Source organism: Labrus bergylta, chromosome 19, assembly GCF_963930695.1.
Source record: "Labrus bergylta chromosome 19, fLabBer1.1, whole genome shotgun sequence".
NCBI lineage: Eukaryota > Metazoa > Chordata > Actinopteri > Labriformes > Labridae > Labrus > Labrus bergylta.
The window spans coordinates 16,477,123-16,492,012 of NC_089213.1; the positions used below are offsets into that span (position 1 = coordinate 16,477,123).

Consider the following 14,890-nt stretch of genomic DNA (forward strand, 5'->3'; position numbering starts at 1 on the left):
TCACCCCAGACCGCACCGGTGAACATCCAGGGCTCGGACATCGAGAGGGTGGAGACGTACAAATACCTGGGTGTTCACCTCAACAACAAACTGGACTGGTCACACAACACCGACGTCCTGTACAAGAAGGGCCAATGTCGACTTCACCTGCTGAGGCGACTGAGGTCCTTTGGAGTGTGCAGGACTCTGCTACGGACTTTTTATGACACTGTGGTGGCGTCTGCACTTTTCTATGCAGTGGTCTGCTGGGGAGGAGGGAGCACAGAGAGAGACAGGAAGAGACTGAACAAACTGGTCAGGAGGGCCAGTTCTGTCTTGGACTGTCCTCTGGACTCTGTAGAGGAGGTGGGTGAGAGGAGGATGTTAGTGAAGCTGACATCCATCATGGACAACCCCTCTCACCCCCTGCATGACACTGTGGGGGCTCTGAGCAGCTCCTTCAGCAGCAGACTCAGACACCCACCCTGCAAGACAGAGCGCTACCGCAGGTCGTTCATCCCATCTGCAGTCAGACTGTTTAATCAGACTCTTTAACAACATCACCACCTCATGCTACACACTGTGTTTTTTTAAGAACAAGTTACTGTGTAATTTTACATTATTGTATTTTTTTTTACATTATTGTATTTTTTTACATAATTGTATTTTTTTATTTAAATGATGTAAATATGTTTGATCTGTTTTTAACTTCTATTTTTATTTTTTATAAGTATATTCCCGTCCCCTGTTTTCTGGAGCTGCTGTAATGCACAAATTTCCCCCACGGGGGATCAATAAAAGTTTATCTTTATCTTTATCTTTACATGTGTGTCAGGGCATCACAGTCAGAGCTCCGGGGGCTCATACACCAACAGGTAGGAAGGTCGTGACGTAGGCAGGCCACCAACCAGCCCTCCTCTTTCCCCCATCCCCACCCCCACCGTCCCGCCTGCCTACCAGCTGCGTCCGCCGCTGTCCTGTCTGGTCGCCCGGTGTCTGCTCCGCCGCGCTCCCTCCCCGAACCCGACGACTCTGCCTCCTCGATCACCACCCCGGCTCCCGGTCCCCCCCCCCGCTCCCACCCGCCCCCCCAATCCACCCGGTGAATGCACCAGCGACGAAACCATGACGGGCATCGCCGCCGCTTCCTTCTTCTCTAATTCCTGCAGGTTCGGGAGCTGCGGTCTTCAGTTCGAGTCTCTCGCCGAGCTCATCGTCCACATCGAGGACAATCACATCGGTGAGTCAGGCCGGAGGAGGAGGAGGAGGAGGAGGGGGGGGAGATGGAGCTAAGCAGCTAGCTCGTATTAGCTAGCCTCCTAGCTAGTTAGCTGAACGCAGACAGGCTCGGGTTTACATTCCGCTATTCCTGCTGCTCGCTCTCCGTCGAGGCTCATCGGAGAGCGAGTTATTCAATAACACTGGTGTTAAATGCCTCGGAAAAAAACTCAATCTCTTTGAAATAAGTACCCGGCTGGTTTTAATTCAGCACAAGCCATCACAGTCACCTTTTACAGCGGTAACTCGACTCCGAGGGCCGCGTAGGTCTAAGGTGTAACTAGCATTCCGACGAGGCGGAGGTTTCACGGCTAACAGTGGCGGAGGAGTCGGTTTGTTTACATTTCCAGGCCTGATGCACAGCAGCCGTGGCATCTCTGGCACCGTGTGTGTATCGAGCGTCCAAAAGTCTGTCGCTTTTGGACGCTTCAGGTGTCTCAACGCATCACCTTTTTAGTCAACGCGGTTCCTTAGTGTTGGTGTCACTTCATTAGTCTAACCTCAGTGGATGCAGATTTTCACCGAAATGATTTGACTTTTCTTCCTCCTGCGAAAGCTTCAACTTGTTGCTCCGCTTATAAGATGTTCAGTCAACACTGACAACAGAGAAAGGGAATAATATAAAACGAATGCAAGTATTTTAAAGTATTTTAAGTAGGCTTATTGCTAAGTATTAGTAATAAAGACATAATAATACTATTTTGTATTATTGGTAATTAATAGGTACATTTTAAACCCTATTATAAATACAGTCCCTTAAAAAGAAATGACACTTTAATGCAGGCAAGTCATTAAATATGAAAATAAGTTCCTTAGCTTTGTTAATGGTGGAAAATGTTCTCTGCTATTGTGCTGATATAACTGGGAAAAGTCATTCAGATACAGTGTAGTAGTATTATTGTAGTAGTAGTAGTAGTATGTCTTATTTTAAGATGCCTCAGTGTTCTTTGTCAAGTGTTTTTTTTTAATCTAATGTGACTGCGATTGCAGCTGCTGTAATCGTTTTATTTACTGCAAAGGATTAATTAAGTGTTGCTTTTAGGAGCACATTATTCCCTTTTCAGAAAGACAAAATGTTTGAATAAACCAACAGATTAACCTTTAATCCATTATAGCAGATGACAGTATGAAAAGAATGAATGAAGGTGTGGCTAACTAAAGGTGTCAATACAATGTTGTAAAGTTAATCAGGGCTAATCATTATTAGTAGTGTGTATCCATCCTCAGGAGGATGTTTGAGGTGGTGAGGGTGATATAATGGATGCTTCATTGGAGCTAGTCTCCATGGCAACTGGCTGTCTCTAAAGGGGTTGGGGGCAGTAGGCAATATATTGGCTGAGTTATTGCACACCTGCTGTCTCACCAACAAAGAGCGCTCTTGAGAAGCGTGCTGTGAAAGGGATGCGCGATGTCATGTCGCATGCTGGATGGGACTGATGTGCTGTCATTAAAAAAAAAAAACATGAAGGTTCAAATCAGTTTTGTGGGACTGTGTTTTGTGGGTGAGGAGAGAGTGGTGGGGTGGCGGGGATGTGAACCGAGCTTAATCAGACCATATGCTCGATGGAGCCGTTACAAATTAACCAAGAAGAGGGAGGATATCAAAATGGGTTTAACGTCCGGCCATGTGTACATTTGTTTTTTCCCAAACCAACCAGTATCTATTTAAAAAACACGTTTTAAAGAACAAAATTGTAAGAATGGATTTTGTTTTTTCAGGCGCTCCCTGATATATGCACCCATCTGGCTCCTAGCTAGACCTTTTGACCCTAACAGTCAGCAGAGCAGAAAGGCCGTTCCCCACTCAGATCACTCGGATTAATGAGTTTCCCCTCTGCCAGCTTCTGCTGGTCCTTGGCAGCGTCAAGATCACACATAAAACCTAATCAATACGACTCCTAGATCAATTACTGAGTGGATGAGTGTGACAGATGGAAGGGATTGAGGTGAGAGAGTGGAAGGAGAGTAGTGGTCCGGCATCGAGCGTTCCACGCCCCCTTTTTAGTTTTGAAATGGTGCAGCCAAGTGTGAGCAACAATCAATCAGAAGATAAGCTAATTTGATCCAGCATGCAGGCTCCGTCACGTGCAATGCCAGATAAGCTTTTTAAGGCTCTGTAGATAACAGATTGCTTTGATTTTGCTCCATCCTGCAGTGTGCAAACAGATTATGAAAAAGCAGGCACATACTACATGTCAGATAATCCACGCTGAGGTGACAAAAGGCTGGTGCTATCAGACGGAAATAGCGGTTAAAGTGAGTCAGTGGATCTTTCAGGTCAAATCAGTGGTGGTCTGTCCCAGACAAATTTGGTAATTAGCGTAGATTGTGCTGCCCTCTAGTGTTGGTATATCCTAAATTCTGGAAATCTTTAAAAAAAAAGTCAAACTTTTCTCTTCATCTCGGTATCTCAATGTATCTCAATGATCTCAGCATGTATCTTATCTTATCTCTTTTTTTACACAGCACACAATAGATCGTGGTGAACACAGCCTGTCTTGATCTTCTCCGTGAGAAAATTAGGTCATATGTGGGTCTACAGTGATGACCTCATCCAATGACATACCTGTAGTGTTTAGATAAGAGGAGGAAATTGGTGATGTGAACTGTGTTTAGCAGTGTTTGGTTGTTGTCGAGGGCTTTGTGCCGTGGCTCTAGGTAAGAACTGAGGAATGTAATGATGTCAGGCTAGTCGGCCCGTGTACACAGCAGCGCTGCTGAGCCGTGTTGCCACCTGCACAAGCACATACCTGCCTCTTACCTCAACAGAGAGCAGCTGGCGGGTGGTGGGGAGGGGGGGGGGGGGAAGGGAGGATGTAGAGATTAAAATCAAGGAAGAGATTTGAAAGAGAAGTTTAAGAAAGGGAAACTATGAGGGAGAGCAAGCACAGGGAAATCCCAAACATCTCAGCTCTGTTTGGACAGACTTCACTTGGATTTGGTGTTAGACCTAAAATCAAAGGCTGAGCCGAGAGCACATGTTGAGCGAGTCAGGTCCGCATTGTGTTGTGGAAGGTTCTAAGGCTCTGCTGAAGCATAACGATACTTAACCTATGCTGCAACAACTCGGACAATTGTTTAATCTTTTGTGTAATGAAAGTTGTCATGTTTTAGCCTCTCAGATCTTTAAAAATGTCCAAAGTGGTTAGTAAATATATGAAGTTTTTATATGGTTGCTGTACTTTTGAATGTGTTGTAATCCTGTAGTTTCCTCACTGCCCATCTTAATGAGTCTATGCCAGATGCTTTTTGAATACTCGTTATAAAATACCAAAGAAACACATGTCATGGGATGTTTTATAAACTTAGTCCAATCCATCCTAAATTACCAGATCCCACTTTGTGACGTGTGACACGGTAAGAAGCGTGTGTTTGTCCACCAAACTTCCTGAATGACCTGTCAGGGTGTAACGCAGCAATTAGTGGATCAGCATCCCCCAACTGTAAACTGCAGACCCTCTCAGCTCACTCTTCACAAACATCCACATACACCTAGTCACATGGTTTGCCTTTCGGAAGTCGCAGGGCCGGAGCGCCCCACTAATCTCTGGGAAGTGTAATTACAGAGAAGTCTGCCCCCACCTACATCTCCACCCTCCCTCCTCCTCCCTCTCTCCTCTCCTCTCCCTCCATCCGGTTGCCCGCTGCTCTACAACACTTTAAAATGCTCTCTGTGGCTTAATTAGCAGTCTGCAAAACAAGCCATGCATTCTTTGCCTGGTTTCAAAACATGCACACATGTGAAGACACACACAAAGACTCGCCTAGACCCATACATATGTGCACATCCACATGTGTGTGTATTCAGCAGGGGGCAGCAGTGCTCTGCTGCTGGGAGATGGACGTCTGCGTTGAAGTGAGTAGAGTGTTGATTGGTTGCTGTTTTTTTTTTTTTTTTTATGACAGGAATGCTAATTAGGGAGATATTTATAGACCCTTAAGACCCTGAAATGGCACAGACAAGCAGCAAACATGCACAGGGACATCATGAGCACACACACACACACAAGACGCGACACTCACTTGTGCATTAGTGTTCTTGGTAGCTTAAATGAAAAAACTTATTTACTTATTTTAAACTTACTGTGTGTGTGTGTGTGTGTGTGTGTGTGTGTGTGTGTGTGTGTGTGTGTGTGTGTGTGTGTGTGTGTGTGTGTGTGTGTGTGTGTGTGTGTGTGTGTGTGTGTGTGTGTGTGTGTGTGTGTGTGTGTGTGTGTGTGTGTGTGTGTGTTCGCTCAGCTCCCCTATTGCCCCAGCGACAGGATCAGCAGTGTGTTAGTTAACTTCCTGTCCTGCTAGGTGAACAGAAGTCGTAAAGCCAGTGAACATTTACTGCAGCTCTCTCTCTCTCTGCACCTGGCAGAGCCACCCCCCCCACCACTTGTGACTATGCAAGTTGGACTCTTGGATTTATTATTGAAGATGGAAATTCTTGAAGGAGGGTCCTTTGAAATTCCACAATAACATAACAATAAACAATGCTTAATTGCATTGATTACTTATTCTACAAACCATGATTAATTTAAAGTTTTTAAATTGAGTTTATCAGACTTTCTAGTGACACGACTGTAAATGAAATACCCTTTGGAGTATGGACTATGAGTTGGACGTAAGGGGCATACTGGAAATGGCTGCTATGCTCTTTACTTTAAAAAAAACCAAAAAACTATTTACTGATATTTACGGTTTTATTGCGGTCAGACATATTTGTATCTCATGACTCATTAGTGTGTGTGTGTGTGTGTGTGTGTGTGTGTGTGTGTGTGTGTGTGTGTGTGTGTGTGTGTGTGTGTGTGTGTGTGTGTGTGTGTGTGTGTGTGTGTGTGTGTGTGTGTGTGTATACACACTTGGGCATGCAGAGGGTTCTGGTCCCTGCATCAGAGCAGCAGGTAGGATTATTAAGGCTCAGCTATAAAAGACTGTCAAAGACCACCTGAGTGGACCACCTCAGATGAGTGTGTTTGTGTGTGAGCCTGTGTATTATTTATGTGTGTTTATGGATGCACACCCCTGCTATCCCGTTTCTTCACCGAGCTTCTCCAGCGTTTAAGACACTTAACCATGTATAGAACTATGGTCTACGCAGCAGCAGCAGCTGTGGAAACAGTCTTTTCTCTTTGGGTCGTGTTCTTGTTTGCCGGTCTTCTTGGTGTTCTCCCGCTTGGTGGGAAGTCTGCATTCTTTTTTAATTATGAGGTGTGAAAGTCTGAAAACCAAAGATCTAAGAAAGCCAACACGCAAACACACTCACACTTGGGGATTAGATGCAAGGAGGGTCCAGAAGAATGTTGTAAAGTGTTGCACAGAGATGATCCAGCCCTTAGATCTGACGTGCAAAACATTTGCTAACCATTCCGTGTAAAGCTGCAGTCGTCGTGCACACACAGACATACATAGCCATGCAGTCCATGGCATAAACCAAACACGCTGTAATCTAGAGCATGGGTTCTTGTGAATGTTCCCCCTGTTGAACACTTGATGGCACTGGTACTTCACAGATGCAGCCACCCGCAGTGTTTTCATGCTCACAGACCCTTGCTTTCCAGTGAAGGGGGGTGGGAGGTGGGGCTTTGAAGTTAACACTGCTTCCCTCCGGCAGTGGAAGTTGCCTACTGTAGTGTGACTGACTTAGCAAGTCAACTGGAAAAGGCTTGTGCGTGTGCGTGTGGCAATACACTGTGTACATTCATGACAGCCTGCAAGTTGTTTTTTCACTCTCTCACAAATTTTTTTCTTCACCACATTCAGACTGTGGGGGTGATTAATCTGCCGTGGGTAGCATTTGGAATGGCATTAATAGTAAATTACAGAAGGCTTGGCGCTGGTGTGATAAAGCGCCATTTATGAAAGTATCTGAAATGTATCTCCAGGCTTTTATATGTTATAAAGTAACACAGAGGAGGCAGTGTGAGAAACCCTCAGCAGTCCATCAGCAAGTCTGGCAGGAAGAATAGATGTATGAGTCAGCCACTTACTAAAAGTATTCACACAACATAACCCTCCGCAGAAGCAGTGATGAATCGGTGATTAATCTGAATGTCTCTCTCTCTCTCTCTCTCTCTCTCTCTCTCTCTCTCTCTCTCTCTCTCTCTCTCTCTCTCTCAGACACAGATCCGCGGGTCCTGGAGAAGCAGGAGCAACAGCAGCCCACTTATCTGGCCCTAAGCTACATCAACAGGTACACACATTCACACTCAACCTAATTTGTCTTTCTACAGGGGGCAGCATTGCTCCACCAGTGACAGCTCTTGCGTGTGTGATTGTGAGAAAGTGTGTGTACATGTGGCTTGCGGGGTTATGGGGAGCAGCTCAAATGACAGATGTCTTCCCATAGACCCAGAAGCGAGTGACTCATCCACAGACCAGCACAGAAAACCACACAAGACCTTCCCTCCCGCCTCCCTGCAATGCTCACAGCACAGCCAAGGGCGGCATCTTAGGGTTGCGGCATGTTTGTGTTTTTGTGTGGTGCACCGATGTGTCATGTCTAGCTTAATGCTGTGTTAAACCAGCCCAAAATGCAACATTTACAAAGATAACGGGAAAATAGAACGAGAGGGAAAGTGAGCACGAGGTTTGTTTTCTGCGGTTTATGTTGTCTGTACTTACTACGCCGTGTTTGTGATGACAGTTATGTGTATTTAAAGGGCCAGCTCATTCAGCAGCTCATTAATGTCATGATGTTCCACTTCAGACTTTTCATTTTTTCCTAGAAGCGGTGTACAGAACAGCCATTATTAGAAATGATGTGTCTTTAAAGATTATAGCAACAAAAAACTGTACAAGAGAAAAGTACAAACAAAAGAAGAATATGACAAGACAGGGTTAACACAAACAGGGGAGAGAGGATGAAGGGGATTGGTATTAATATTACTGAAATGGTCTTTTGTTACAGCTTGACTTCCTGCCTTTGTTTCCTCCTTCAGCCCTTGCATGTGCTCATTTTTCTTGTACATCTCAGAAGTTCTCCCCTTTGCTAAGTCCAAGATCTAACCCATTATTTTGGTAATAAACCCACAAATCATTTTTCATGTAAAACATGTTAATGCACTAACATATCAGTTTGGTAGGGTCATTTATTGCCTCCCATTTAAAAAGTTGACCTCAGCATGTGAAGCAGGTGTGACAGTTGTTGGTGCATGATGGTAAATTCTCGTGCCGTCTCACTTGCTGATGATGCGTCCTTGTGTGTGTCGTCAGGTTCATGACGGATGCAGCTCGCCGAGAGCAGGAGACCATGAAGAAGAAGGCAACGCCCAAGCTGTCCCTATCCATCAGTGGCGGAGTGTCCAGGAACAGCACGGCCACGCCCCCTCGCCACACCAGCGGTAACCTGACGCCCCCCGTCACGCCCCCCATCACCCCCTCCTCCTCCTTTCGCAGCAGCACACCCACAGGTACGGCAGGTGTGTGTGTGTGTGTACGTGTTGAAATGTGTGTTGACGAAGACGGATCATTTGTGTGGAGTAAATGAAGGTGTTGAATACAAATGAACCCTGCTGGCGGTTTCAGAAGAAAAAAAAAGGCTAAAGTTATGGTTGCGCCACCAGGACACAATCAATCAAATTCAGACAGCGCTCTGATGAGCAAATGAAGATATTTGTAACGTTGATGGTATGCAGCTTATTTCATACCTGGTGACTGAGCTTAAAAATACAAACAAAAAACTCAAGAGCAGTAACAACTGCAAAGTGTTCTCTTCCAATTATCAAAACCTTCAAAAAGTTGGTCAGGTGGTTGTTTAATTTTCAAAATAAAAATCTACTACTGAGGTTTTAATTTATATTAGGGAGCATTTTAAATGCCTAGAGCTTGAACTGAATTCAAACTTGGAGTGCATGGGATTGAATGTAATTCTCTCTCCTAACATGAAATTTAATATTGCTGTGCTTTACAATCCTCCATCACATGATGTACATTTTTATAATGAACTGAAGAAGCTTCTTTCTGTTGTTGACAACTCTTGTGAATGTATGTTGTTTGGGGATTTTAACATTAACTGGTTGGAAAAAAGTGGTAAATCAAAATTCGAACTCGAATCACAAGAAAGACTGAAACCCTTATTGATCTAATTTTACAAATAGACCAGAGTAATAAAAATGTACAATCTCATCACTGGCCTTTCGGACCACAACATGACACTGATGGTAAGAAAGCTAACTAGAAAACTCCTAATCCAGCACAATAAAACAGAAAATCTAATTTTAACAACAGCAATTCCCATGTCAAAAATAGCTGACTTTGAACATGATTTGAAGGAAGTCAACTGGGAACAGGTAACTAAAGAATCAGATCTAAACCACAGTGCAAACATTTTTGCCTCTACCCTACCCTTATTAAATAAATACACAAAAACCTGGAAAAGTAGACTCAAGAAATACTCTCTTCCGTGGATTAATAGTGATATCTTTCAGATCATAAAAAAGTGAGATCTTGCTATTAAAAGGTCTCTATTAACTAAAAACAATACTGACCACCTTATTTATACTAGCTTGAGGAACAAAGTGGTGTCTGAACTGCGGAAGGCCAAGACAAATCACTTCTCCAAACTCATTGAAGAGGCCAGTGGCAGTAGTTCTAAATTGTGGCAACACATAAACAAACTAACTAACTCCAGTAAGCAAAAGCACCCCGAAATAAACTGTCTTAAAGTCTGTGATAATTTAATTCATAGTAACGAGTCTATTGCAAATGTTTTTAATAGCTTTTTTATTGAGAGTGTACAAGAGTTAGCGAGTCATTTCAAAACTACAGAGTCATCTCCTGAAGAACCTGACCATGAGCGCACAGGCTCCTTTTGTATTAAAGTGGTATCACATGACAAAGTTAAAAAGATGATTTCGAACATGAGTAACTCCATGTCAAAGGATATTCATAGCCCTTCATGCTGCATTAATCAAAAAACACCAGAGCTATTTGTTGGAGCCAATTACTTACTTAGTTAACCTTTCAATACAAACAAACAAAAATCCCAGATGGCTGGAAAACTGCAATAATTACCCCAGTTTTTTAAATCAGGAGACAAGGACATAGCAAGTAATTACAGGCCTATTGCTATTCTCCCTGTAGTCTCAAAGATTCTGGAGAAGATTGTAGCTGAGCAATTGATGGAACATTTAGAGTCTAACCAATTGCTTCATCCACAGCAGTTTGGGTTTAGACAAAAATATTCCACTGAAACAGCAAACTGCTATTTGCTTGAAAATGTTAAAGCTCCGCTGGATAAAGGAAATGTTGTCAGGGCAGTTTTGTTGGACCTGAAAAAGGCCTTTGACACTGTCAATCACACTATTTTACTGAATAAATTAAAGCAATTCCAAATGTCATCAGAAGCTCTGCAGTGGTTTAAGTCTTACCTGGGGGGGAGACAGCAATGTGTTAGGGTCAATGGGGTGAAGTCTCATCTGCATGCCAACAGCATGGGAGTACCACAAGGGTCTGTACTTGGTCCACTGTTGTTCTCAATGTACATTGAGATGACCTACCAAACTGCTGTCCAGGCACCAACTGCCAGATGTATGCAAATGATACCGTTATCCATGTGTCCACTAAAACAGCTAGCTTAGCAGTTGAACACCTAACAGAGGCATTACGTAATGTTTCCAAATGGCTCAAGTTGTCTCATTTAACTATTAATGTTAAGAAAACTGTTGCCATGTGCTTCTCCATACGTAATAGATCTGGAAACAAAGTATTTGAGGTACAGATTAAGAATGAAGCAATTGAAGTAGTAAAAGAAGTTAAGTATCTAGGCATCATCATGGATGAGAATTTAAAATTTGACAGTCAGGTTAAGTACATTGTGAAGAAGGTCAAACCAAATCTAAATTGTTTTTGTTTTATTAGAAGGGACATTTAATGTCAAACTGCCAAATTATACATACATGCAATGATTTTTTCACATCTGTCATATTGCATCACATCATGGTCCCAAACTTCTCCAACTATATTAAAACCTATTGTTTCTTTATATAAGCAGACAATAAAAGTCATGGACCAGAAACCTATGAGATGGCATCACTGCGGCATTTAAAAAAAACACAACCTTTTCACCTTTGAGAATTTTATGAATTTTAGTAATCTTAAACTGTTTGTTAAATGTGTAAATAATCATGTGTCACCACTGTTATCTGAATTATCCATTAGGCGTCAGAGCTCTCGTAGGGCAGTCACACGAGCCTCCATCAGCGGTGATTGTCTTGTCCCAATGTACAAGACATCTTTTGGCCAGTCTGCTTTCTCTGCAAAGGGGGCAAAACTTTGGAACTCTCTGCCCACTGGCATAAAACTAGAGAGCAACAGTAACGCTTTTAACAGAGGACTCAAACAATGGCTAAAATCAAAACAACAGTGCTCACATGAATAGCTTCTGACTGGTTTATTGTTTGATCATGCTGCCTTTGCTCTACGGTTCTATTTATTTATTCTCCCATTATTGTTTTCTCTGTTTATCGCTTTTCTCCCTATCTTAATTGTTTTCTTTTCTAAAGCCTCCTGTGGACAGGTGTTGAGAACTAGCATGCTTGCTAAAACACTTAAACAATGCATCTGGTTCGTCCAATGTATCTGTGATGTCCATGCCAAATGAAGTCTACTATTACTTCTATTCATCAATGTAAAGAGGCTTAAACCCGAGCCAGTGTCTGCTGCGTGTGTGTCTGCAAGTTGTTTGTGTGCTGGCTTTGCTGGCTCCTGCAGTGCACACACCAGTCAACACTCTGCTAATTACATAGCAGCTGTCACGCTGTGTGATCGCATGGGGCCGTGTGTTGCACAGCCCAGGAGCAGATGTCCAATTCCAGCCCAAATGGTTCCAAACATAGTGTTAGGTCTGGGCTTATACACCGGCAGCACTACACACACACACACACACACACACACACACACACACACACACACACGCACACCCGCACACACGCGCACACACACACATGCACACGCTCTCTTTTGACATGTGCCAGGGTGCCATCCATTTCCTCATGCTGAGGTGCAGCATTTCCTGTGTGATAGTGGGGGGTCAGTGGGTTTGTGTGTGTGTGTGTGCGCATGTGTGCCTAAACATTTTGTTAATGTAGTAAGTGCCTGTGTGTGTTGAAGGTGTTCTGCACGTAACAAACGTAACTCCCACTTAATGATCTCTTTGTCTTTGCCAACCCCTGTGTTTTTGACTCACAACTCCATACGCATATGCACAACACTGCTGTTTTGTTTTATCATGGCTTTCAGTAACATGTGAGCCATGAATGCATCAAAGTAGGAGCAGAGGATAGAGAGAAGTATTGATAAAATGTTACGTATCAACACTGACCGGTACATTCCCAAGGGAATGAATGCATGATGTTCTTTTGGGGTCTGTCACTTCCAATATTTCATCTGGGATGACAAGCTTTGTGTGTCTTGATTGTGCCTCCAGGCAGTGAGTATGATGAAGAGGAGGTAGACTACGAGGAGTCGGACAGCGATGAGTCGTGGACCACAGAAAGTGCCATCAGCTCTGAGTCCATTCTCAGCTCCATGTGCATGAACGGGGGAGAGGAGAAGCCGTTCGCTTGCCCCGTTCCGGGCTGTAAGAAGAGGTACAAGGTAAGGGGATGAAGGAATACAGAGAAGTCTGTGTGTGAGCTGCACACCAATAGGACACAATGTTTTACAGCTTCTGAGAGAGCCCACACTGGAGCTTTTGTTTGGACATCACATGCTATTATTTTGAAGAATCACGTTATATATCCAAAATCTTGATTAGAAGCAATGATAAATGTATCATGGTGCATTTGCTTTGGGTGATACGGCAAACAAAACTCTCATTCAGCCTCAAAAGTCCTTGCTTTTTGATTAATGGACATTGTGGTAACAATGAAAACCCTTCTTAGATTCAAACAAGAGGAGGATGCAGTGTTGTTTTGGCTAAGCATGAATACATACTGAGATATCCTTAACTAAACTTTGCATTAAGGTCCACGATTCTACATTTTTTCCATGACAGTTGTTTGTGTAGTCGAGCACAAAGAGAAGAAAATGGAAAACAGCCACTTTTGTATTTTACAAAGGTTAAAAAAAAAGAATCAGTCTTTAATCACCTCTGACGTTGAACAATTAAAATGGTTTATCTCTTTGGATGAATCTGTGCAAAATCCAAGGAGTTAAAAACAGCAAATAGTATTTGTGTGGGAACTATTTCTTAGCCAGATGCAGGGGCTTCCTGAAGTTTCCACTGGTTACCTCTAAGACTCACTGTGGCTCTCTGTGATGATGTAAACATACATGCACATTTTCAATCAGCTAGCTCTGTTGGTAAAGGTAGGCGGATTTTCTGACCTTCTCCTCTGAATGTCTCCTCAGAATGTCAACGGTATCAAATACCACGCCAAGAACGGACACCGCACACAGATCCGTGTGAGGAAACCCTTCAAGTGTCGCTGCGGCAAGAGCTACAAGACCTCCCAGGGCCTGAGACACCACACCATCAACTTCCACCCACCTGTCTCCACAGAGATCCTGCGCAAGATCCAAGGCTAGAGCCCGAGGTCGCACCAACCCCCAACACAGCCCTATCCTGACTTTACCTGACCCTTTTATACCCATCCCACACACTAAAGGATCAAGTGCATGCTTTAAGTTCTTATACCTTTTTTATTTCTTTTTTATTTCTTTTTCCTGTCATATTCTTTTTTTTTTATCCATGTTATATCACTTGTATTTTTGGTAAAACAAAAAAAATGTATCTTTGTAGTATTTTTAATGTTGTACTTTTGCACATTCGTATATGCTATCACATTATTTTTTGTTTCTATTGTTTGACTGACATAAGGTGCTAACTGTAAAAAACAACAGAAAGAAAAGACAAAAAAACAAACGGTGAAAAGAGATGGAGGGAAACTTAAAAAGAAGACATAAAACAGGGAGTGCAACCAAGCTCCGCCCCTTTCCCCTGCTCTTTCCTGAGTGGGGTGAAGTTGACATCAGAGCTGGTCTAAGGTCAGTGGTAGTCAGTCTTTCATTGTAGAGAGTATACTGAGCTTAGATCTGCCTTGGTAGTGACTTCAGGGGGCAAAAGTGAAAGTGTTAAGTTATACTTTAAATAGATATATTGATATATAAACAATAGATATGTGTACATACAAATATAAAAGTATTCATGAGCATATACATTGATAGTTACACTTTATTTCCAAGCTTTATTTTATATATTTTTGTCAGTGTTTTAGAGTAGAGGGTTTTTTTTTTTTGTTTATGAATCAATAAGTGTTCCTTTCATTCCATATTTGCTGAGACGGCCACCTCAGAGGTCAAGATCAGCCGGCTGACTTTGGGAGGCGAGGAGCTTAAAAGGCCTTTCAGTTCAACACACTCTGATTGTGTGCGATATATTTACTGTTGATCAGGAAGGGACCCTCAGTGCTGAACGTATTAGATAAAAAGGCCCAGGCCAGTAATTCATATCTGAAACATTTTAGCCATCCATGTATTCCATATGTCCTCATTCAGAGTGCCAGAGCTGCGTTCAAGAGACTTCAGCATCATACTTTATTCCAGTTGCCAAGATCTTTGTTGATGTTTGGTTTGTTCCATGATTGTTGCCAACAGCTCTCCACTGCCAAACATTGACCATACCATGTGCCTGACGAGGGGTGGG

At 43.1% G+C, this 14,890-nt stretch overlaps 1 protein-coding gene across 1 annotated transcript; it reads left to right on the forward strand.

Annotated features, from left to right (window-relative positions):
* The first annotated feature begins 903 nt into the window (after nt 1-903).
* On the forward strand, nt 904-14,340 carry jazf1a (JAZF zinc finger 1a). Its single transcript, XM_020641835.2, has 5 exons — nt 904-1,219; nt 7,363-7,435; nt 8,458-8,654; nt 12,671-12,840; nt 13,597-14,340. Exons 1-5 carry the CDS (start codon nt 1,105-1,107, stop codon nt 13,771-13,773), a joined length of 732 nt encoding a protein of 243 aa, XP_020497491.1. The 5' UTR covers nt 904-1,104; the 3' UTR covers nt 13,774-14,340.
* The last annotated feature ends 550 nt before the right edge of the window (nt 14,341-14,890 follow it).